Source organism: Theropithecus gelada, chromosome 2 (genome assembly GCF_003255815.1).
Source record: "Theropithecus gelada isolate Dixy chromosome 2, Tgel_1.0, whole genome shotgun sequence".
NCBI lineage: Eukaryota > Metazoa > Chordata > Mammalia > Primates > Cercopithecidae > Theropithecus > Theropithecus gelada.
Window position 1 is genome coordinate 53,922,904 of NC_037669.1, and position 22,667 is coordinate 53,945,570.

Consider the following 22,667-nt stretch of genomic DNA (forward strand, 5'->3'; position numbering starts at 1 on the left):
ACTTGGCTCATCTGGTTTCAGCATTTCCCTTAAAAGCACCATTTAGAAAGAGCTGCAGCCAATAATCCTTGAGCACCTACTATGTGCTATCTCATTAAATACCTCTTCATAACCAGTCCATAAGAAAATCACCATAGTCCTCCCATCACAGATGACAGGTATGACAGTATATCCAGGACATGGACTGCATGGTCCCCAATGCTGGAAGTTAATCCCAGTCTTCTGCTTCCTACTGGAGGATCCTTGAGCAAATTATTGATCCCTCCATGCCTCAGTTTCCTCATCTGTAAAATGGGGATAACGACAGCCCCCATCTCATGGGGCTGTTCAAAGCCTAAATGCAGTAGGCATGAGAAGCACAAAGGAAGCACTCATAAATATTAACCATTACTACTGATAATTATCATGCTGCCATCACTACCACTCCTACCAGAGATGAGAAAAACGAGGTTCAGGGAAGATGTGTGAAAAGACACCACTCAAAACAACACAATGTTCTACATCTTAATTGAGAGTCCAGGGGGAGGCAAGGAGGGAGTTGCCTGGGGTCAGTGTTGAAGCAGGGTCACTATGCAACGATGGCCAGGCTGCCCGCCCTCCCTTAGCCCCAGGTTCTCCACTGGTAAGGTAGAGGCAGCAGCTCGCCAGGCTGTGAGGATCTGTAGCTCTTGCAAGATGCCAGGGAGTGGAAAGCAGTGGATAAGTGTTCACTCCCTTGCCTTCCCCATAAGCCTCTTGTGAAATCTCTGAGATTCTAGCTGTCGGCCCTTCGTCGAACTCAGTTCTTTGCATTAGAATTCTCCAGCGCTCAGACTTAATTGCCCAGTCAGCAGCGAAGGGCCCCACTACCGGACTGAGTCTTCTCCTGCTGGCTAAGCAAAACCGCACTGCTGCAGCCCACAGTCTGGGGCCTGCAGCTCAAGGCCATATGAGGTCCTGGAACAGTCCAACCATGTCTATACACAAGCCTCGTGCAGGCAACCTTTCCTGCACCCACGCACAGCCGCCATCCCGCCAAGCCCCACAGGCCTCTGTGTCAACTCCCAAGAGGTGGTAACCATAGCAGAATTAGTAATAATACCAACCATGATACCTCCTCCCTTCTCTTCACGGTTCATGAAGCACTTTCATATATTGTCTGGGTAGGGTAGAGGCTGTGTTTTATTCATCTTTAGAAACCTGCTGAATAATGCTAAGTATATAGTAAATACTCAGAAACAACAACTTGAATTATCTTTATAATGAGATTTTTAAAGATTGCCACTTAGTCAGCATTTACTATTAGTTACTCTCTCTGTTGAGCACGGGCCATACTCAACTCTCCTTGCATTTCATCCTCACAACCACCTCATGTGGTGGTAAGCTCACTTATCAATCACATCTTACAGAAGAGGAAACTGAGGCTCAGAGAAGTGGAGCGACATGCCCAAGGTCACGACTAGAGAGTGACAGACCTGGGGTTTGAATCCTTACTCTTATACCCTCCAGCTTTTTTCCTGGAAGAGGCAGCAAGGAAGACGATGGGAGACTGTGTGTGGAGTCTGAAGAAGTAGATCAATAATGACACAGTTTTATAGTTGGAAAAAGAAAAATCCTATTTTCTTCATGATACAAACTACAAAAAGCAAATATAAGCAAAATCACCTTGGCTGCAGGGACATGAGAATCTCTGCTCTACTTTCTGCGGTCCCTCTGCATCTGTGTGACTGTTTTAAGTGCACCCTCAGCTTCCAGATAGCCCGTAGCACGGAACACCTTGGCTTCCTTCCTGCAGATCTGCCCACCTCAAACATTCTAGCAGTTTCTTCTTCATCCTACCCACCACTGTGGGAGCTGAGGGGAACATCTTTTGGAAAAGGGCCCAGAATTGTTAAGTTCCTGTTTCCCTGGAGGTTTTATCTCCAGCAGCAGCCCCAGCCAAGAACTTAGAGTTTATGAGCAATGGCCTATGGGAAGGAGGCAGGCAAGGAGGGATGTGGTCAGTGCAACCCAGGCATAAGAGATGCTTCATTTCCCCCTTTTTTGTAAGAAAAAAATGAATAGCAAAATGAGGAAACCATTGGCATCGACAATCAGCCACAGGATTGGCGGCGATAGGGAATGGTGGGGACTGTGGCCAACCAGAGCTCCCTGGAAGAAGGTGGCAGCTGCTCAGTTCAAACACATGCCGCTGTGTGGGCAGGCAAGTCCAGGGTTGCCAAATCTTACTTTCCAAGGGATGCCAGAATCAGATTTTTTTTTTCCACATGAAATATCCTGATTTTTAAATGTTGTCAACGAATTCTTCCCCTCCCCGCCTTTTTAAAGTAAACACAGAAGTGAGTTGGATTTGGCTGCAAGTTTCTAACCTCTGTACTGATCCTTGCAGTGCACAGCATTTTCACTCCCCAAATGTCCCCATGGTCCCCTCTGCTTCCCAGCCCCTGTGCAGTAGGTGACACCGTGTCTCAGGTAGGTGACACCGTGTCTCAGGTTCTGGCCAACAGCCTGTGAGTGGAAGAGCCACGTGTAACTCCCAGACCATGGCAGTTAAAAGCTAGCCTCCTCCAGTTTCTCTTCCCTGGTAAGGCAGCAACCCGGGAGACTGCATGGTGCAGGTGACACGGCAAGGCTGCAAGATGAAGCAGTTTCTCTTTCCTCCAGACTCCAGGTGAGGGAGGAATACACCCCTGAGATCTTGGGGTCTGTCAGTGGAGGCAGCCAGCATCACCTGCCCTCATGCACACCTAGAACCCCTGTCTTCATTACCAAAGAATCCTTGTAGTAGTTCAGCATTTCCCAATTTTCAAAGCACTTTAACCCTCTTACCTTGTATAACTCTCAACTCAATAAGACAGACAGGGCAAGGCTTTATTATTTCATAGACGCGCAAACTGAGGCTCAGAAGGTAAAATTGAACTGTCCTAACGTGGGCGGCCAATAAGTGCTGAGGGTGGGTAGAGCTCACTCTGGTCCAGTGTTCCTCCCGCCTCCCAACTTAAGTGCTAGCCTCTGCAACATGAACTCCCCATTATTCTCTGGGTCATCTGTGAGCTCATGCCTTCCCCTGCCACGATTAGCTGCTTGAAGATTGACCTCTTACCTTTCCTGTAGACTTGGTCCCCTTCCAGATACAGAAGTAACAGATGGTCCAGGCTGCCAGGAGACACAAGGCCAGCTCCCAGCGAAGGTTCCCGATGTGCTCGATCCCATCAGAGATGGCCAAGACCCGGCGCCTGCAGAAGGTAGGGTGGAGAGTCACTGGGGCTGGGGCTGGGGCTGGGGCTGGCCCATCTTCAGCAAAGCTAGTGCTGCAGAGGAGCAGGGATTGGCCCATGTGCTCATTCACCCACGTCCACCATGGGCCAAATGTCTCCTCTGGGGAGGACATGGGGCCTCCGAGAGGAACAAGACGCAGCCCTCTGGACCTTGGATCATGGATTCATTCTCTGGGGAAAAAGACAGGCAAGTCTACAAATGTAGGACAAGAACAGCATGGAAAGGGCTCCGATGGAGGATGCATCCAGCCTACCTTGGGGTTCCCAGGAGATCATATTACCAGCCATAAATATCCTATATTCCTCCCTGAAGGGAGCCCCTACATCCTGCCCTGACAAACTTGAGGGGGGCCATAGGACTTGCTTTGACCATTGTTTGACCAACAATAAAACACGTGCCATTTCAGATAGAAGCTTCCAGAGACTGGGGGTATGGTTCTCCATCATCTCTTCTCCCTAACTCTGCTGTCATTACAGAAGCATGTGTCAAGACAGAGCCTTGAAAAACCTGAGTTCCTGAGTGACCACCTGCTACTGTGTCAGAGACATAGTCTGAGCAGGAAATAACTTTGTTGCTTGAAGCTACTGAGCTCTTTGGGGACATTTGTCACTGCAGCATAACCCAATATATCCTGACTGCTACAGCGGGTCAGGGAGAGCTTCCTGAAAGAAGTGATATGTGAGCCAAATTGTGAAAGGTAAGTGGAATTTGGTCAGAAGAAGAAGGAAGTAGAGATGGTTTTAGGTGGAAGGAACGGCATGACCAGAAGTAGAGGATGGTGTGCTTTGGGAACAGCAAGCTGGGGTGCAGGGATCAGAAGGAAACAGCAGGAAAGGTAAGCAGAGGTGGTACCAGGGGGAGCCTTGACTATCATGCCAAAGTGTAGAGGCTTCCCAGAGGGCCCAGGCCACAGGACAGGGAGGACTCTGGGTGAGCTAAGCTAATGCCACCAGGCTCACTTCCCTCAGAACCCATCAATTCTTCAGAGTTGACGCAGGCCTGGCTCTCAGAGCCCATGCCTGGGGTTTGTGTTCCTTTAAAGTCAAACTCGCCACGCTCCATATTGTGCAGAACTATGGCACCAACACAAACCCCCTCTCCAAGCTTGCTCCACGAATCCCATTCCGGCTGCCAAACCAACCCCCACCAGACCAAGCCAGTCGCCTCGGCACTCTGGGAACGTCCTTTGAGAAAGGAGCTCCCATCCCACCAAGCATGAAAGCCACCCTCAGTGTCTGTCTCCCTGGGAATCCGCTCAGGGCCTGATTCTGCATTAATTACTCAATGACACCAATTAGCACTGGTCTACAGGCTCCCTCCAGCCCCAGCCCCGCCAGAGAAATCAGGCAGGCCCCCAAACAAAATCAGACTGTGTGCAGTCATAGATTTACTCAAAAGGAAATCAGCTTTCATACCCTTAGCCAGGAGAAATGGGAACATCCACTGAAATACAATACACATTTACTGAGCACCTACTAGGTGCCAGGCACTATGTCAGACCCTAGGATAAAAAAGATAAGCATCATATGGCCCTTGCTCTCTACTAGAATAAGGTGGACCAAAAAAAGGTCCCAGTTATTTATGAAGGAAAGGAGGCAGCCATTTAATTATAATAACAATTGTTATTTTATTTGCTTCTTATGTCTTAGCAGTCTCTGGCTTTAATTCATTTTAAAACCACAGGCCTTATTAAATGAGGCCTTTAAGAGAATCTATGAGTATAACAGAGTAGCATGTTCCCGAGCATGATCCCTGGGCATGATCCCTGATCCCAAAGGTTTGCCAGAAATACAAACCTTTCTGCACCCCCACAGACCCACTGGGTCCCAACCTTTGCAAAGTGGCTCCCAGGGAGCTACACTTTGTGATTTCCCCTAGGAGTTCTCATACACAGTAAGGCTTGAGCACTACAGAAGTACAGTTTTTGGTAATGAAGGAGTGATCTCCAAATGCCACCCGAATCATTTTTAAACTTATTTTTTTTGGAGGGAGGAGGAGAGGGGTTTGAGGGAGGAAGTCATGGATCCCTTGAGAAGTTACCGAAGGGATGGACTTTCTCCCCAGAGAAACACACTGGCTCCCAAAATGCTGCAGGAATTTCAGGTACCTACTGGCTCTCCTTTGCCCAGATTAAGAGCTGTGTGGGCTTACCCTGCCTTACACACGGCCACCCAAAGCATCCCCAATGCCTATCAGCTGGTGAACTACAAGGGACAACCCAGAGCTGCAAGGAATCAGGGCTGCTGCTGACAGAAACAGCCCAGGTGTACTCTGCACCAGCCCACTCGAGATGCTGAGCTTGTCACTGGAGGAACACATGAGGTCCCTACTGAGCCGGGGTGTATGCACGCGTATGCACATGCACACATGCATGTACACACACACACACACATACACACACACACACACGTGCCTTCTTGTTGAAGTAGTTGTTTTCTGAACCTGGGACCTGAAAACTGGAACCCGCATGGGGACAGAGGGAGAAAGCGGGGCAGGCCCGCCAGGCACAAGCTGGCTCAGATCCCCTCTCTTCCACAATGTGGATGCTGCAAACTTTTGAGTCATGCAGCCTGCTCCGGCACCCTCTCGCTTAATTGAACAATCTAATTCCCAGAATGGGAAGCAGATTACTAAAAGCTACGGAGGATGAATTGCTCTTTTGTTTTACCAGACACTGTTTGAAAACATCCTCAAACTATTTTCCTCAGGTTTTACCAACGCTGACTTTAACTAGGAATGGACCTTTGGTTTCTAAAGGAAAGGGGGCTCAGGGGCCAGGTTCTCAGCCTGTAGGGCAGTGGGGTTGTTTTGAAACCCACAAGGGCAGCCTTTGAGAGGATGGGGGCTGGGGCACTCAACTCCGGAGACTTGGAGAAGGCACAGCTCTTCCTGGGAAAAAGCTTTCTTAATGACCCTCCCCCATGAAATGCTGGGACAGAAGAAAGGTCTGAATAAGGAAGAGTTTGCTGCCAACACCCTGGCCAAAAAGGACCCAGAGACAGACCTCCCCCGACACTGTTAAGGGAGCGGGAAATGCTGAAGCCTAGATGGGTCTCTGCAGAGGGATCCGTTTACATGAGTAATATTTAGTGTGTACCTACTATGCGCCAGGCCCTACAGCAGATTCTTCACGAAGCACCCTTTTCAGGCCATAGTAGAGTAGTATATCTGGAGCTTTCCACCCAGAAGCTGCTCAAATCCCAGCCCTCTCCTTACCAGCTGCTCCACCTCGGGGAAGCGGCATCACCTCTCTGAGTCTCAGCTTCCTCATCTGTAAAATGGGAATAATGATACCTACCTTCAATGGCTTTTCAAGCATGAATGCATCTAACCCTCCCCCACAGTTCTTGAGATGAGCACAGTTATCATCACCATTTCAAAGACAGCGAACCTGAGGTGTAGAGAGGCGAAGTAACTTGCCCAAACTCACATCCTCAGCAAGAAACAGAGCTTGGATTTGAGCCCCGGGATCTTGGCTCCAGAGCCCACACTTTCAGCCTTGATTCCTCCATAACCCTAGCATCACCCACCACTTTCCTTTCTTAACAAATTAAAGCTACAGTAAATGCACACCCCAAAGCTGTCTTACATGTCTTTGTGTACTAGGAGAGAGGAGTGTACGGAACATGGCATTCACACATTCAGTAATTTATTTAAACAATACTTACGAAAGCATCATCGGTGTGCCAGACACGGAGCTAAGCCTGGGGGTCTTTAAAGAGCCCGTGGTCTAGTGGAGAAAGCAGATAAGGAAACAGCAGCACATGGAGAGGGTGGGCACAGAGAAAGGTGGGGGAAGCTCCCAGGCACAGCAGGAGACCCCTGTGGGGATCAGTATCAGAGTGGGGGTTTGGGGGTCCTGAAGGGTAGGAGGAAAGTTAGCAAAGAAGAGGGGGCATATGCAGGAGAAAGGCCCCCAAGGGCAAAAGCCAGGAGGCTGGGAAGAACACCACAAGGCCAAAGAAGGGCACGGTGGGCTAGGTGAGTGCAGCTTGGGCTGGGTGAGAAGTAGGGTGAGGAGGCGGCCACATGGGGAGCAGGGGCTAGACTGTGAGCCTTGCTGAGGGGCCAGGGCTTCTTCCTGCGGGTGACAGAAGCCTAGGGAAGTGTTCAACAGTGGTGAGACCCCATCAGATGTGCGTTTTAGAACACTGTGGCTGCCATGGGAAGAATGAACGGTCAGGGTGGGGCAGAGGAGTTTGCCTCCATTTGAGCAAGCAATAGGGAAGGGAATAGTCCTAGAGAGGAATGGGTGGCTGGAGAGCAGCAGAGGAACAAGGTGACTGCCTGGGGCAGCCAGCGGCAGGAAAGAGCCAGGGCTAGGCTGACACCAGGTTCACACCACAGATCCTTGGATGGGTAGGGTGGGTCTTTAGGCTGAGCAGGAGTGAAGTGGTGCTCGGAACAGAGGAAGAGATGATGGCCAATCATTCTTTTAGATAAGATGATGTGGAGCTGTTGGCAAGACACTCAGGTTGCTGCAATGCCCAGAGGCTACTGGGTCTCTGAATGCCCCCCAGAAACGACATGCAGACAGGGAATTCATACCTGAGCCCTCAGCCTTCAGAGTATCGCGGGAGACCAGAGAAGGGGGAAGATGGGGCCTACAACCAAGCCCCCAGAACCCCAACATCTTAAGGCAGCAAAAGGAAGGGAGTAGCCCTTGGAGAAGCAGGGAAGGAGTGGGCAGAAAGTCAGGGGAGCAACCCAAGGAGGGGGTATCCTCAAGGCAGAGGAAGGGGCATCTCCAGCAGGCAAGTAGCTGACCTGCAAAGGCTGCAGGCCAGCCTTGTGAGAGGGCAATGCCTGCGGGACTTGGGACCAGCAGTAAGGAGGCCCGGAGAGCCACTGTTTGATCTTAGAGTAGACTGGGCTGGGGGCAGATGAGAGGTGAGACCCTGAGCCACGTGGCTCCTTCAGGAAGTTTAGCCACGATGAGTTAGGGAGAGGTGGCAGCAGCTAAAGGGGCCACAGGGTACAAGGGTTGTTTGATCCACATTTGTTTTGCTTTCAGGTTGGTGTAACTGGGCTAATTCACCAGAAAGATATGGAAGAAGGGAGAAATTTCAGAAACAGGAGGGAACAGGGGATAAGAGAGGAGGAGAAGAAGTGAAGGCCCTTACGATGGTGGAAGGGAGAGAATCCATAGGCGGAGGTGTTAGGCCAGCCAGGCATGGAGATGTCCTTTCTACTCAACAAGAGGGAAGGAGTGGGGGAAGCTAAGAGGGTGGCTCAAAAGCAAACTACATCCTTCCTTATTAAGAGACTTGGAGGAAGGAGCGGAACTGGGAGGAGATGGCAGTGGTGAGCACTGTGCTCAGCACCACCTGACACCCTCCCCCATCTCGCTTCATTCAGTCTTCATGGCAACACCACTGCTGGGGCATGATTATATCCATTTCATGGATGAGGAAGCTCAGGGAGGTGAAGCAACTTGCCCAAATTGAGTCTTTTTTTTTTTTTTTTTGAGACAGAGTCTCACTCTATAGCCCAGGCTGGAGTGCAGTGGTACAATCTTGGCTTGCTGCAACGTCCACCACCCGGGTTCAAGTGATTCTCCTGCCTCAGCCTCCTGAGTAGCTAGGACTACAGGTGCCTGCCATCATGCCTGCCTAATTTTTGTATTTTTAATAAAGACAGGATTTCACCATATTGGCCAGGCTTGTCTTGAACTCCTGACCTCAAGTGATCCTCCTATCCTGACTTCACAAAGTACTGGGATGACAAGTGTGAGCCAACCATGCCCTGCCCCAGACTGAGAGTTGAAACCAAGTTCTTCTGATGCCAAGAACTTCTGGCTACACCAGAAAGTGAGCCCAAGGTTGAGAGGGTGTCTCTCACTCAGGCCTTCTCCTGTGCCTGATGGTCAAAGGATAGTGGCTGGAATCCCATGTCTGTTCCCTCTGGGCAGCTCACATACACACAGCTGCTGAGTCTGGAGAGAAGGAAACAGCGTCCCACCTGAAGCTTCCGGCTCCCAGCACAAGGGCTGGTTTGCACGGAGAGCAGAGCTGGAGCAGAACTCCCTCCAGCCTGGCACCCAGGAGGGCCACGTGGGAACAGCTCCCAGCCCAGCCTGGGGTGGCCTCATCTTCATGTCGCGCACGGAGCCGGCAAACAGATCACCTTTCTTTAACCTGCCACCGCGGAAAGTGCTGCCAGGGCCCTGGAGACCGCCCTAAAAGCTGGCGCTGAGGGGCTGAGCTATAAATAGCCCTGCTGGTCTCCCAAAGCAACAAACACACAAACCAAAAAAGGCCCATCACCAAAACAAATGTGCTTTCCTGGCCCCTGCCGGGGAGCTGGCCGCTGCCTTGGGGAGTCTGCTCTCACTTCTCCAGGAAGAAAGAAGTACAGTCCCCTGCACTCTCCACATTCACGGGGGACTCTGACAGAGTCCACAGCAGGGGCCCCTAAACCAAGCCAGGGACTCAGCCAGGCCTCCTCTGCAGGAATTTCAGGCCTCTGCATCACACACTCATTCAGTCCACGCTACAGTGATGAATAAGCAGGCTGTTCCACCTTAGGGAACTTACTGTCTAGGGGTATAAAGGTATCAACAAGGATAGTTACAGCTTGCATTTCGCACCTGCTCACCATGCCACGTGTAAAATCTGATCTGACCTTCTCTGCATCTTCTCAGGCGAGGACAGCTATTATTCCCACTCTACAGATAAGGAAAGTGTGGCTCAGGCAGGTGACATGCCCAGAAAGCGGGGACAGATCTTGAAGCCGTATTGGTTCAATGTCAGAGGCAGAGCTCAGAATCACTGCCCTGTCTTGGGAAAGATGGGGAATTGTGTGATTATGGGTGTCAGTGGAGCCAGGACCCTGGGGAGCCAGGGAGTGCAATCAGGGACCGACATAGGCCTAAGGGGTCTGGAGCTACCTCTCCAATTCCCTCTGACCCTGCAAAATCCTACTCTTTGTCCACACACCAGACTCCATCAGTCCCCAAACATCCTGCACTTCCTCACATTGCAGCATTCACTCCCATGATTCCCTCAGCTGGGAACATCCTTCCCAATTCTCCCCAGCTATCTATATTCTAACCATCCTTCAAGCACCAGCTCAAATAACACTAAGCCTCACAAGTGCTTCCTTGGTCCCCACCCCAACCCCAGGACCAGCCCCTTCTGCCATTCACGCTAAGCAAAAGAGCACCTCACTGTGTACCAGGGACTTCTAGGCCAGAGCTCAGCAAGCTTTTTCTGTAAAGGGCAAGGCATACAGTCTCTGTCCGAACTATTCTCTATTCCTGCAGGGTGAAAGCAACCACAGGTCATTTGTAAATGAATGGGTGTGGCTTTCTTCCAATAAAACTTTATTTACAAAAACAGGCAGCAGCTGAGATTTGGCCAGTAGTTTGCTGACCCCTGTCCTAGGCTAATGTTTCCCAAAGAACACTAATCCTCCAATGTCCTGAGTTCCCAGGTCAGGCTGGGCTCTCATTTGAGAAACTACTGCACACTAGAGTTTCTTAGAGATGTTCATTGCTTAGCAGAATATTAAAGGCTCTGAGAAGTCCTGAAACAACATTTGCATAGCTTTATCTAACTCAATGTTTCTCAAATTTATTGAGAAGTGTTCCTCATTGAAATGAAAATTAAAACCACAAGACATACCACTTCACACCTACTAGGATAGCTATAATCAAAAAGTCAGACAACAACAAATGTTGGTGAAGATGTGAAGAAATGGAACCCTGATATATTACTGGTGGGAATGCAAAATAGTTCAGCCACTTTGGAAAGCAGTTTGGCATTTTCTTAAAAAGTTAAACACAAAACCCAACAATTTCACTCCTGGATATAAGCCCAAGAGAATAAACATATGTTCAAACAAAAATTTGTACACAAATGTTCATGGCAGCATTTTTCGTAATAGCCCAAGGTAGAAACAATCCAAATGTTCATCAACTGATGAATGGATACACAAAATATGGTCTATCCATGCAACAGTATTTTATATAGCTACAAAAAGGAATGAAGTACTGATTCATGCTACAACATAGATAAACCTTGAAAGTGTTATGCTACACGAAAGAAACCAATCACGAAAGACCACAAGTTGTATGGTTCCATTTATATGCAATGTCTGAACAAGGCAAATTCACAGAGATAAAAAAAAAATAGCTGAGTGTTGCTTGGAAGTGGGAATGGAGATTAATGGTGAATGGGCAGAGAGCTCTTATTCGGGGGATAGAAACACTCTAAACTTGTATCGTGGTGAGGGCTTCACACTTGGTAAATTTACTCAAAACTGTACACTTAAGAGGAGTGCATTTTATGGCATGTAAACTACAATAAACTTTCTAAAAAGTTAAGAAGGAAGGGCTCCCCTCTCCCATCCCTGTTTCTGCTTTTCCAAAGCAATACTTCCTAACATCCTGGAGAACACACACTTGGGAAGGCGTGTCAGGCACTTTCGTGTGCTATCTTGCACACCCATTGTTCAGAGGAAACTCAGGCTCCACAGAAATAGCTACCTTGTCCAAGATCACAAAACCGGTAGGTAGCAGAGCCTGGTCTTGAACCTGTTCCTTGATCCCAAGTTTAATGCCTGTGCTGCCCCTCTGTGGCTGGAGGGTGAGACTGAGGGCAGCAGGAGAGAGTGCAGGGAGGAAAGTGAATCTAGAAGTGGGGACTTTCCAGAGGAGCAGGAACCCAGGGAAATGCCTCAAAACTTAGGACTCACAGGGAGAAGTGAACAGAGGTCCTGAAGGTCAGGAGGCAGAGTGCATAAGGGGAAGGTGAGAGACAGAGGAGCTGCTGCAGCTGTGAGGAATCCACCACGGGTCATAACGCAGCCATTCTCACTTGCAGAACGTGGATCCCAGGTGGCAGGAAGGGCCTCCCCCACCCCACAGCGGGGGTCCGGGTCCTTAGATTCCTGCCCCTTATTCCTCCTCCCAGGACTCAAGCAGCTCAAAAATGCCACCCAGGTCACGGCTGCCCCACAGGTTCCCCACACGTGCCCAAGGGGAAGCAAATCTGCATTCAGGAGCAGCCAGAAGCTCAAAGCTGGCCCATCTGTGCCCTGGCCCCTCCGAAGTGGTCTGCATTAAGGATTGCAAGAAGCCACTGTGTGCCCTGGATGGGTGGTGGCCAGGATAGGCATGAGAGCCTCAGGAGCAGCCCTGCCCAAGGAGGTCAGAGCGGGGAGTGGATGTCTGGTCCCAGTCTGGGCGCATCCCACTGGGAGACCACAGGTGGTCACCTGTTTTTGGAATGTCACTTCATCCACCTCAGCTCTAAAATGAAAGTGAGGATGGGAGGTCTGTGGAAGGGGACTGGATTGTGAGGAGTTACCGCTGACCGGCAATGTCGCACTGTCCACAGCTCACTTCACACCAACTGCACTTTTAAGTGCTGTCTATTTACACCCGTTCTACAGAGGAGGAATCTTGAGCTTCGGCATTACCTGCTCAGGGTCCCAATTCCTAAATGAAAAGGTCACGTTGCCCCAGCTCTGGTGCTTCTCCCCCATCCTGCATGTCTTCCATCTGCCCCTTAGTGAGAAGAGTGCAAAGCACAAGCAAGGGATGTGTGTGTTTGGGTGTGCATGTGTGACCCTGGAGAGTTTTATATACTTCCTCATTGTTTTATTAAAAACAACCTAGTCAAGTTATTCTGCTCCTGACCCTGAATTAAATCATTCACTCATCAGTGCCTTGTGCCACTGGCTGGAGGGCCACATATCACACACTAGAGGCCAGCATCAGTTGATAACTTCCTCATGAGTTTCTTCCTTCATCCCTTCCTCCCTTTTCCTATCAAATATATTCCCCATCTGCTGAAAAACAAAGAACAAAAAAACAAACAAAAAAAACTTCTTTCCAGAGCCTGAATCCATGGGGCTGCAGAGAGGCGGCATACAGCAGTCCAACTCTGCACCTGGGATAAAGCAGGCAGCTGACCATATTTCACACACAGGAAGAAGCCTGGAACGGCGGAGAGATGCAGGTGGCTGGGTTTCAGACCAGCTCGGGCTCTGGCCCACCATGAGAGGCATTTTGGTCAGGTCCCTTAGTATCTCACGTCCTCAGAATCCCCCGTGTGAGATGAGAACTCAGATACTGATACCACATCATTTATAACCTGGGTGGATGGGTTAAATGAGGTCATGTGCTTAGAGGGCCCTGTGCAGGGCCAGGGTATACAGTAGGTGCTTAGTAACCAAATGTGACTTCCTTTTCTCTATTGCACCCATCAGGATGTAGAAAGAACCTCATACAAAACTCTTGCAGTTCAGTAAGTTGCTGCTTCCTGTTCTATACTGTAAGACATCTAGTGTGAAAAATACAAATAACCATCTGGCTAATTTTATACACAAATATGTTTACTGTAATGATCAAGAACTAATAATAACAGGCGACCACAGCTATTCAGTATTTATTAAGCCCAATTACTACTAGTAGTGCTATAACAACAATTATTCCCATTTTGCAGACAAAGACAGTGAATTGCAGAAAGATTTAAGCAACAAGTGGAAGCAGCAGGATTCAAATTCTTGCTTTCTGGCGCCAAAGCCCAAGTCTCTAGGTCCCCACACCACACCACAGCACGGCACTTTTAAATAGCGTTTCAACAACTGTGCATACAAGCAGAACCTTGATCCTCGGCTGAAGGGCTTTCAGTATAGTATTCGGATGGTGTCATCACTAGAAGCATTAATCGGTCCTTCTGGGGAGGTGTTCTGGGCAGGAGGCCATCCCTGGCATTGATGGTTTAAGGCAAACAGACCTTGGGTTCTCCCTCAGGCCTCCACCCCTTACACTTAATTGGCAGTGGGCCAGGCTTGGTGCCTCATGCCTGTAATCCCAGCACTTTGGGAGCCAAGGTGGGTGGATTATCTGACGTCAGGAGTTTGAGACCAGCCTGGCCAACATGGTAAAACCCCAACTCTACTAAAAATACAAACATAGCTAGGTGTGGTGGCGAGTGCCTGTAACCCCAGCTACGTGGGAGGTTGAGGTGGGAGAAATGGTTGAACCCAGGAGGTGGAGGTTGCAGTGAGCTGAGATCGTACCATTGCACTCCAGGCTGGGCGACAAGAGCGAAACTCTGTCTCAAGAAAAAAAAAAAAAAAAAACTTAATTGGCAGTGGAGAAGTGCTTCTTGGTGCCTGGCAGATAGGGGTCCTGGCTCTTGCTTCAGGGATGGCCACCAGGGTGGGTCTGGCTGGGGACAAGGGAGTGAAATTGCAGACTTGGCATGCCCCTCCCTACTTCAGCAGCTTGGAAACCCAAATCCTGTTGTATGCTGTATTTTCTTCTTTTACTTAAACCTACTTCCTGCATTTTCTACAAAAAAGGACACAGATCACTTTTGCACTAAAGAAATCAAATGTCCACTGGAAAACCTGTTTCTATGAAAGGGAACCAACGGAAGAGGAGAATTAAATTTCTGAACCTGGGAACTTGTATGCTTTGACAGACAGGGCAAAAAGGAGAGTAAGAAGAGTGGTACCAAGAGTACAGGGAAATATGGGCAGGAGGAGACTCAACTGTGAACAGAGTTCTCTCTTAGGGAAAAGGGCTAGGGGAGACACATTTATAGGTTATATTTAATCTGACATACAAACGTATCCCATTTATATGTCTATTGTGTTTTCACTGCTTACAACAATAATCACTTTTTTTTTTTGAGATGGAGTCTGGCTCTGTTGCCCAGGCTGGAGTGCAGTGGCGTGATCTCAGCTCACTGCAAGCTCCGCCTCCTGGGTTCACGCCATTCTCCTGCCTCAGCCTCCTGAGTAGCTGGGACTACAGGCGCCCACTACCACCACACCTGGCTAATATTTTGTATTTTTAGTAGAGACGGGGTTTCATCATGTTAGCCAGGATGGTCTCGATCTCCTGACCTCGTGATCTGCCTGCCTCGGCCTCCCAAAGTGCTGGGATTACAGGCGTGAGCCACTGCGCCCGGCCAATAATCACCATTTTTAACATCAGTTAAATATTCAACAATTAGAACAAGAAGGTCACAACACCCTGTTAGGGCAACAAAGTGTCAATCTGGGTTTGCTTTGGTGAATTGGTGAATCTCCTGAGAGTACTGCATGTGGCCCAAGCTCCCACTCAGCACAAGTCTGGTATGTGTCCTCAATGGGACCTCTTCCTGTTCCCCCAAACCCTAACCAAGGATCCCCAGTGCCTCCCTGGTGGGGAGGAGTAACAACGGCCCTCTCCTTGAGAGAAGAGATCCTCTGTGGGGCAGCTGGTTGGTGGGTTTGGGGCACCAGGGCTGCTTGGGGCCACTAGGAGCCAAGAAGCTGGTTTTGGGTTCTGGGAAATCCCTCAGCGTTTCCAAAATTATGTTTAGTTAATGGTAAAATTGAATTTTTTTTCTTCTGCCTGCATTACAGGCATTAGTTCATTTAAAAAATTAAATGAACTAAAATCAAGACAAATGGTAACTAAACAAATAAATACATAAAGATTAACAAGGTGGAAGCTTCTACTAGCTTCTTCTCAACGTCTGCCTACAAACTCCCCTTTGTGTTACAATCTTCCATTCACTGGAAGGAAACAGTAAATGATGAAGCATTCAGAAAGCAAGCTTCATTTTACTCTTCAGGGCTAGATATCTCTGTGGGCCTGTAGGCACATATAGGAGAAAGAAAGAACTACTAGTTTCTTCACAATGTCTGCCTACAAACTACTGTAAATGGGATTTGTTACACAAACAGGAGGGTTCATAATGATAAATAACAGCTTATTCACTAACCCTGTGGCTCCTATTTTTTAAATTATGAAATCATGTTCCTAGTTTTGTTTCTAATTTAAATAATACAAAAAAGTACAAAGCAAAAAGTAAGCCTCTCTCTATAACCTCACTTGCCCCCGAGTCCCACTCCTGGGTAATCTGTTAATAGTTTCTTATGTATACTTCCAGACATGGTTTATGGTTATAAAGGCATATACAACACATGTATTACATACGATATCATACACAACATTCTACAACTCACCTTTTTCACTTACTGTTAGCTTCTCTGTGTCAACACATTTTCTGCCTAATTCTTTTTTAGCAGTTGTATAATTTTATCTAATTGGTATCATATTTAAGAACATTTTACATGTCCTTTTTAACTATCATATACAGTGGTGCTGAGGACACGCGCAGGTTCTATGTAACTAGCGAGGTCATATCGCGAATAAACTTTCAGAAGTAGGATTTGGGGACAAAACTTATGTGCAGCCCCAGTGCTGCAGGTTATTGCTAAATTGGCTTCTGTTGCTGTTGTTTAGAAAAAAAATGGGGCCTTGAGAGTTCAGGCAGATTAAGAGCTGCCCATCTGCCTTCATCAGAACAAGTTCGCTGAGGACGCATGAGGTTAGAAGACCTCACAGCAAGTGGGAGGCTACGGAGGAATTAATACATCAGAGAGACCGTTCTCTTACTCCCTTCAGTGTATTCTATGGACAAGCATGGCAAGACTGCTTCTACCCTGTCTTTCCCAACAGTGCAGGGCACCACCACCCAGCTTCCACCTCCGCAGGAAGGGGCCTTAGGTTCCTGCACCTGGACCACATCCATGGCCTCCACCCGCAACCTGGGGAGGCTGCCTTATCCTCAGGCCTGATTACACAACTCTAAGAATAGAACATTTGCAGGCATCCCACAGAATCACTGCAAACCCTTTAGAAGTGTACAGAGGCCCTTCATGCTCTTCTCCAGGCTCTTTGACTGCCTTGCCATTCCCCAAAGAGCCTCCCACTATGGGGTTACCACCCCCGCTGCTCCCTCGGTCCTGTAGCTCCTGGGACCTCCACACAGCTTGCTCCCTCACTTCTCTCAGTTCCCTGACTGACATGCCACCTCCTCAGAGAAGCCTTCGCTGACCCTCGGACACTTTCTGCCCTCTAACCCTGCTGACTTTTTCTTCAGGAAACTGAACTCAGCTTAATCCAATATTTTCTGCTTATTTGGTTATTGGTGCTCTCAGATCTGTAAGGATGAGTTTTTGTTTTGTTCATGTTGCATTCCAGAACTTGCAATGAGACCTGACATATAGTAGGTGCTCAATAAAGACCTGTAAGTGCATAGATGCTCTGGCCCCTGCCTGCTCTTCAGTAAAGTTTACCCTTAGCCCCTAGGATCTAAATGCAGTAGCATTGTGGGTAAAATCCATAAGCTGCAACACACAACTTCAGATCTCTGCGCTCTTGCTTTTTTTATTCTCTCCACCTGGTATGTCACTTACTCACTCCATAGCCAACCACAAGAACTTCTATTCATCCTGCAAAACCCAGCTAAAGTATCACCAACTCCATGTAGCCTTCCCCAAAGTCCAGGTATCCAGGTTTCCCCAGCCTCGCTCTGCAAGCCTCCTACAGATATATCTGTTACCTCATAATTCAAAAACTCTTTTTTTTTTTTTTCCTACTTCCCAGCTTCCCCTGCCAGGCTATGTGCTTCTTCAGGGAGAGCCAGTGTCCTCCTCCTCATCTTTCTGGCTACTTATAAGATGTCCAGCACCCAGTATTTACTTAGAAAAATGTCAAAAGAACAATTAAGTGAAGAAAAAATACACTGAGAAAGCTCACCATGCCTACTGTGAGGGGAAAACAAGGCCTTGCTTGATAAGCCTTCTGTAAAGAATCTTCAAAAGAATCCACACAGACTTGTAGAGATCTGGATAAAGTCTCCTGTGTAAAAACAGCTACTATTTATTAGCACTTACCACATGCTAGGAGTTTTGTAAGCATCATCTCATTCCATGCTCTTGACAGCGGGGTGGGTACGTTTACCATATGTCATCCCGTTTTCAGAGGAGCAGACAGAGGCTCTACAGGTTAATCAGGGTCACACACCTGACAGGTGGAAGGGGCAGCTGCTTAAACTGGGCTGTAGAACTTGCCACTAAAATCTGCACTTTAGCTATGGGGTGATGTGTTGGGGGTATGGTGGGGCCAGGTAATCCAAACTAGCAGAACAGGATGTTGCCACACAGCATGCAGTGCTGACCTAGGAAAGGGTCCGAAGGGCACTTCTGATGCTGAATCAGGAGGCAGGAAGGCTATTGTAGGCCAACAGACCAACTGTGCACAGGCCTTGGCAGCTTGGGCCCAACCATGACTCTGTAGCTGTAGAGATGGGGCTGGAAGGGACCCTGTGCCTCCAGTAGCCAGAACTAACACAGGCACCCCACTTATGACCCATCAAAGTTCTCAGAATGTGTTATCTCATTTAATCTTCACAGCAGCCCGGAGAGGTTGGTAAGGCAAGGAACAGAGTTAACCCCATTTCATATATGGGAGAACCAATTGCAAAAATCTATTTACATATTAAAACCTTTCCAAAGAGCTTAAGATGGGCTGGGCTTCCTACAGGAGAAGTCTCATTCATTCAATCTTCATCTCAGCCTTGCAGGTGGGTGTTCAGGTAGGTGTTATCATCATTTCCAATTTACAGATGTGGACACTGAGATCCAAGGGGGTAAGAAACATTCATTCATTCACTCTTCCATTCATCCATTTCAACAAATATTTATTGAGCACCTAGAATGTGCTGGCAAGACAATAATGAACAAAACAGATATCGTCCTTGCCAGCATGGAACTTAAATTCTGATGGAGAAAGACAGAATAATCAAATAAATATACAAGGATTTCAGATAATATAAGAACTATTAAGAAAGAGTGATGGGGCATTAAGAAAGAGTGATGGGGTTGAGAGGGACTGGGGTGCAGATTCCATGGGCATGGTCAAGGAGGGCTCCCCATATGACACTGACATTTGAATGAAGATTCAATGGTAAGAAGGAGCCAGACACACAGGATCTGGTGAGAAATCTTCTAGCAAAAGGAAAAGCAAAAGCCAAGAGACTGACCCTGGGACAAGGCCCGTATATCCGAATATACAGAAAGAAGGCCAGTGTGGAGGAGAGTAATGTGCAGAGGGAAGACAGGCCTGGGAAAGAGGCAGGGAGTCACCCCAGTCCCACAGAAAGAACCAACCTTCACTCTAGTTCCTCTGATCCCAAATCTCATGTCCAAAGAAAAACAATTAAAATATCCACGTGACTCAAAAATAAACACTAAAAACAAAACTCCTCCAGTGAAGATAAACCAGAAAAATAAGGCCTCATCCTTCTGAATAAATAGAACTGAATACCCTTAGAGCTTAATTTGGGCCCAGCACACAATATGTGCTCAACATGTGCTTGCTGAATGGACGCTGCGCAAAAACAATTTTGGTTGTATACATAGCAAGAACGGAGTTGCTCCCCCAACCCTGGACTAACAGGACTTGGAGGCTTGAGAAAGGGAAGTGAAGATGAATCAATGTCCATCTGATGCCACAATATTGGTTATGCACTAAATAGCATTCAATCCCACCAGAGGGTACAGGCTCAAAATTTAGAACTGCAGACACATTTAGATAAATGCACGGATGCCAGATGCATAATGGGTTACTAAGGGAAACGAGGGTGGCCTAATTTTGAAGCCTGACATTAGGAAGACAAGCAGCCCTGGCCCTGTAGGACCCCCCATAACAGTCAGAATCCAGGACTGATCTAGGGCCCGAGCTTCTCTCATGGGCTAAGCCAGCAAATTTAATTACATCTGAAAAGGGAATTGACACTTCAAGATGGGGGTGGGCAGGCCAGGTGCCCATGGCCAAGGCAAAGCCATGGCCAGATCCAGGCAGAGAAGTAGTGCCCTATATAAATGATTTTAAGGTTATCTGTGGGCTTGTCTCACCTCTGCTTCCAGAGACTAGAACTTCATCTTCCATCTTTGCTTCCCCTAAAGAAGACACCGTGTCTTTCTTACGTGTACCAGGAGCTCAGATGTTTGTCAAATGAATGAACTATAATAACAGACAGCCTAGGCAGTCTACTTTGAGCAATGTGGCCTTCACTGAAGTCCCTGGAGTTGGAGGCAGTATGAAAAGGACAACAGGATCCCATGAAACCAGACACACAAGGAAACAACAAAGAAAGATGAAGAAATGTTTTTGAGGAAGCTTGATCCAATACTTGAAGAGTGCTGTCACACAGAAAAGCAATTAGGTATGCTATATCAAAGCCCCAGAAATCAACTTTTGGCTGAATTTAAGGAAGAACTTATTCCTAGCAAAATGTTTCCCAGACTGCATTTAGCAGAATGCGAGCATTCAGGGGGTGGAGTACACTGGGGCGGGGTCAGAGAGAGGGAAGGGATTCTAATTTAGTCCATAGGAAAATAAGTTTGGGAATTTGGGTTCAGCAAAGGTAAATGGATATTCTCACTGAACGACACAGCTTTCATCCCTTCTCAAACTTAGATGGCTCAAAAGCTTTTCATAGGATGATATGAACATCTCACACAATCTCTATATTCCAATCTCAGCTCAGGGGTAAAGAAGAATTAGAGGTGTCTGACAAAAGCATAATTGTATGAAGGGGTGTGTGTCCCACTAGTATTTGAGTACTTTTAGGATACAGGATTCAACACTGCATGGATGATACAAACAGAGATGCAATCTGAATAGAAAACTAGAACCATGGGTTCATTTTCTCATGAACTTTCATCTTGAGTAACCAAGTAGCTGGCAGGATGGTCCATACTGATGAGCATGCAGACAAACTGCCCTTGCCTGCACTTGGTGTCCAAATAAATGGATAATATGGATATTGCAAAGGGGTCCTGGAATTAATCAATGCTGTTGGGTGAGAGGCTTAATGACAGCATGTGTTCTTGCCAGAGCCCACTTTGACTCTTCTCATATAGTATTTTCTAGGACATATTGCCTGCCTGTCTGCCTTCCTCATCTGTCCATCTAGTCTATAAATATTCACCGAGGGCCTTCCATAGCCTGGCAATGATGAGTAAAACCAGACAAGGTGCCGCTTCATGATTGCCTATTGGGGAATACAGACAATGAACAAATATTATACAAATAATGATTTAATTAAGGTTTTCCATATATGTTACAAAGGAAATGAATGGTGCAAAAACAACAGTAACTAACACAGAGACCTTGTCCAGTCTGGAGTTTCAGGGTGAATTCTCTAAAGGAGCACAGAAACTGTTCTGCAGAACCCCAAATGTGCAGGTCCAATACAAGTCTCTGACATTCTTCCAGGAAACCTCAGCCCAATGAGACTGGGAAAGACCACAAAGGCCCACCCAGCACAGAAGTCTCCTTTCAAGTACAAATCTAATGGATTTGAGACTATGATTCAGTAGGCCTGGGGTAGGTAACCAGGTGATTAAAATACTGCTACTCTGTAGACCATATTTAAGTAGCACTACTCTATAAAGCACTTTAAAAGATGTAAACAAATGGAGAACTAGCTACACCATGTCCATAGACAGAGAGGTTGGATCATAAAGATGTCAAATTTTCTCAAATTAACCCATGAGTTCAATAGACTTTTAATCAAAACTCTCACAGAGTTTTTTTTTTTAATTGCTGTTCTTGTTTAATTCAACAAACTGATTCTGACATTCATTTAGAAGACTAAAACAATTTTGGAAAAGAACAAGTGAGAGACTTGCCTTACAGGCTCAAGGCTTACAAAAAAACTATAGGTGTGGTATGGGCACAGAGACAAAGAGACCAATGGAACAGAACAGAGAGCCCAAACACAGACTTGTGCTTAAAGGAAATTATGTGTAGAAGATGGCACTACAAATCAGACAAGAATGAATGATCAGTAACTCCTGCTGGGAAAATAGGTTATTTATACATTAAAACCTGGATTTCTACCTAAAACAACATTAAAAACATAAAATTCCAGATGGATTATACTCCTAAATGTGAAAAAAAAACAACAAAAAACTGTAAAACTCTTAGAAGAAACTATGGAAAATTTTTTCAACTTTGGGGTAGGGAAATATATCTTAAATAAGACACCAACTGTGCAAACCCAGAAGAAAAATTGACAAATTCGACTTCAGTAAAATGGAAACTTCGGTATACCGTAAATAACAAAGAAAAGCCACACACTGGGAAAAGATAATATCTAGAATGTATCAACAATTTCCATCTGTAAGAAAAGACAAACAATCCAAATAGAAAATAATATAAACCTGAAGTTCACAGGTACAGAAATCAAATAGCAAAAAACAGACAACAAAACAAAACATGAAAGGGTGCTTAACCTCACAAGTAATCACAGAAATGTGAATTAAGATATCATTTAATGCCCATTACACTGGCAAAACAAAAACTGAACAGACCAAGTGCTGTCCAAAATGTGAAGCTATAGAAATTCTCACAAACTCTTGTTTGGAGTGTATTAGATTAATTTTTTTTTTTTTTTTTTTTTGAGACAGAGTCTCGCTCTGTCGCCCAGGCTAGAGTGCAGTGGCGTGATCTCAGCTCACTGCAACCTTCGCCTTCCATATTCAAGCGATTCTCCTGCCTCAACCTCCTGAGTAGATGGGATTACAGGCATGAACCACCACAC

At 47.0% G+C, this 22,667-nt stretch overlaps 1 protein-coding gene across 2 annotated transcripts in view; it reads right to left on the minus strand.

Moving 5' to 3' along the window:
• SLC6A11 (solute carrier family 6 member 11) overlaps positions 1-22,667 on the minus strand; it is a 121,336-nt gene that overhangs the window by 89,848 nt on the left and 8,821 nt on the right. For both annotated transcript variants that reach the window (XM_025376316.1, XM_025376317.1), the window contains one exon: positions 3,083-3,215. In XM_025376316.1, coding sequence (XP_025232101.1) covers positions 3,083-3,215 — 133 coding nt within the window. The remainder of the gene's footprint in view (positions 1-3,082; positions 3,216-22,667) is intronic.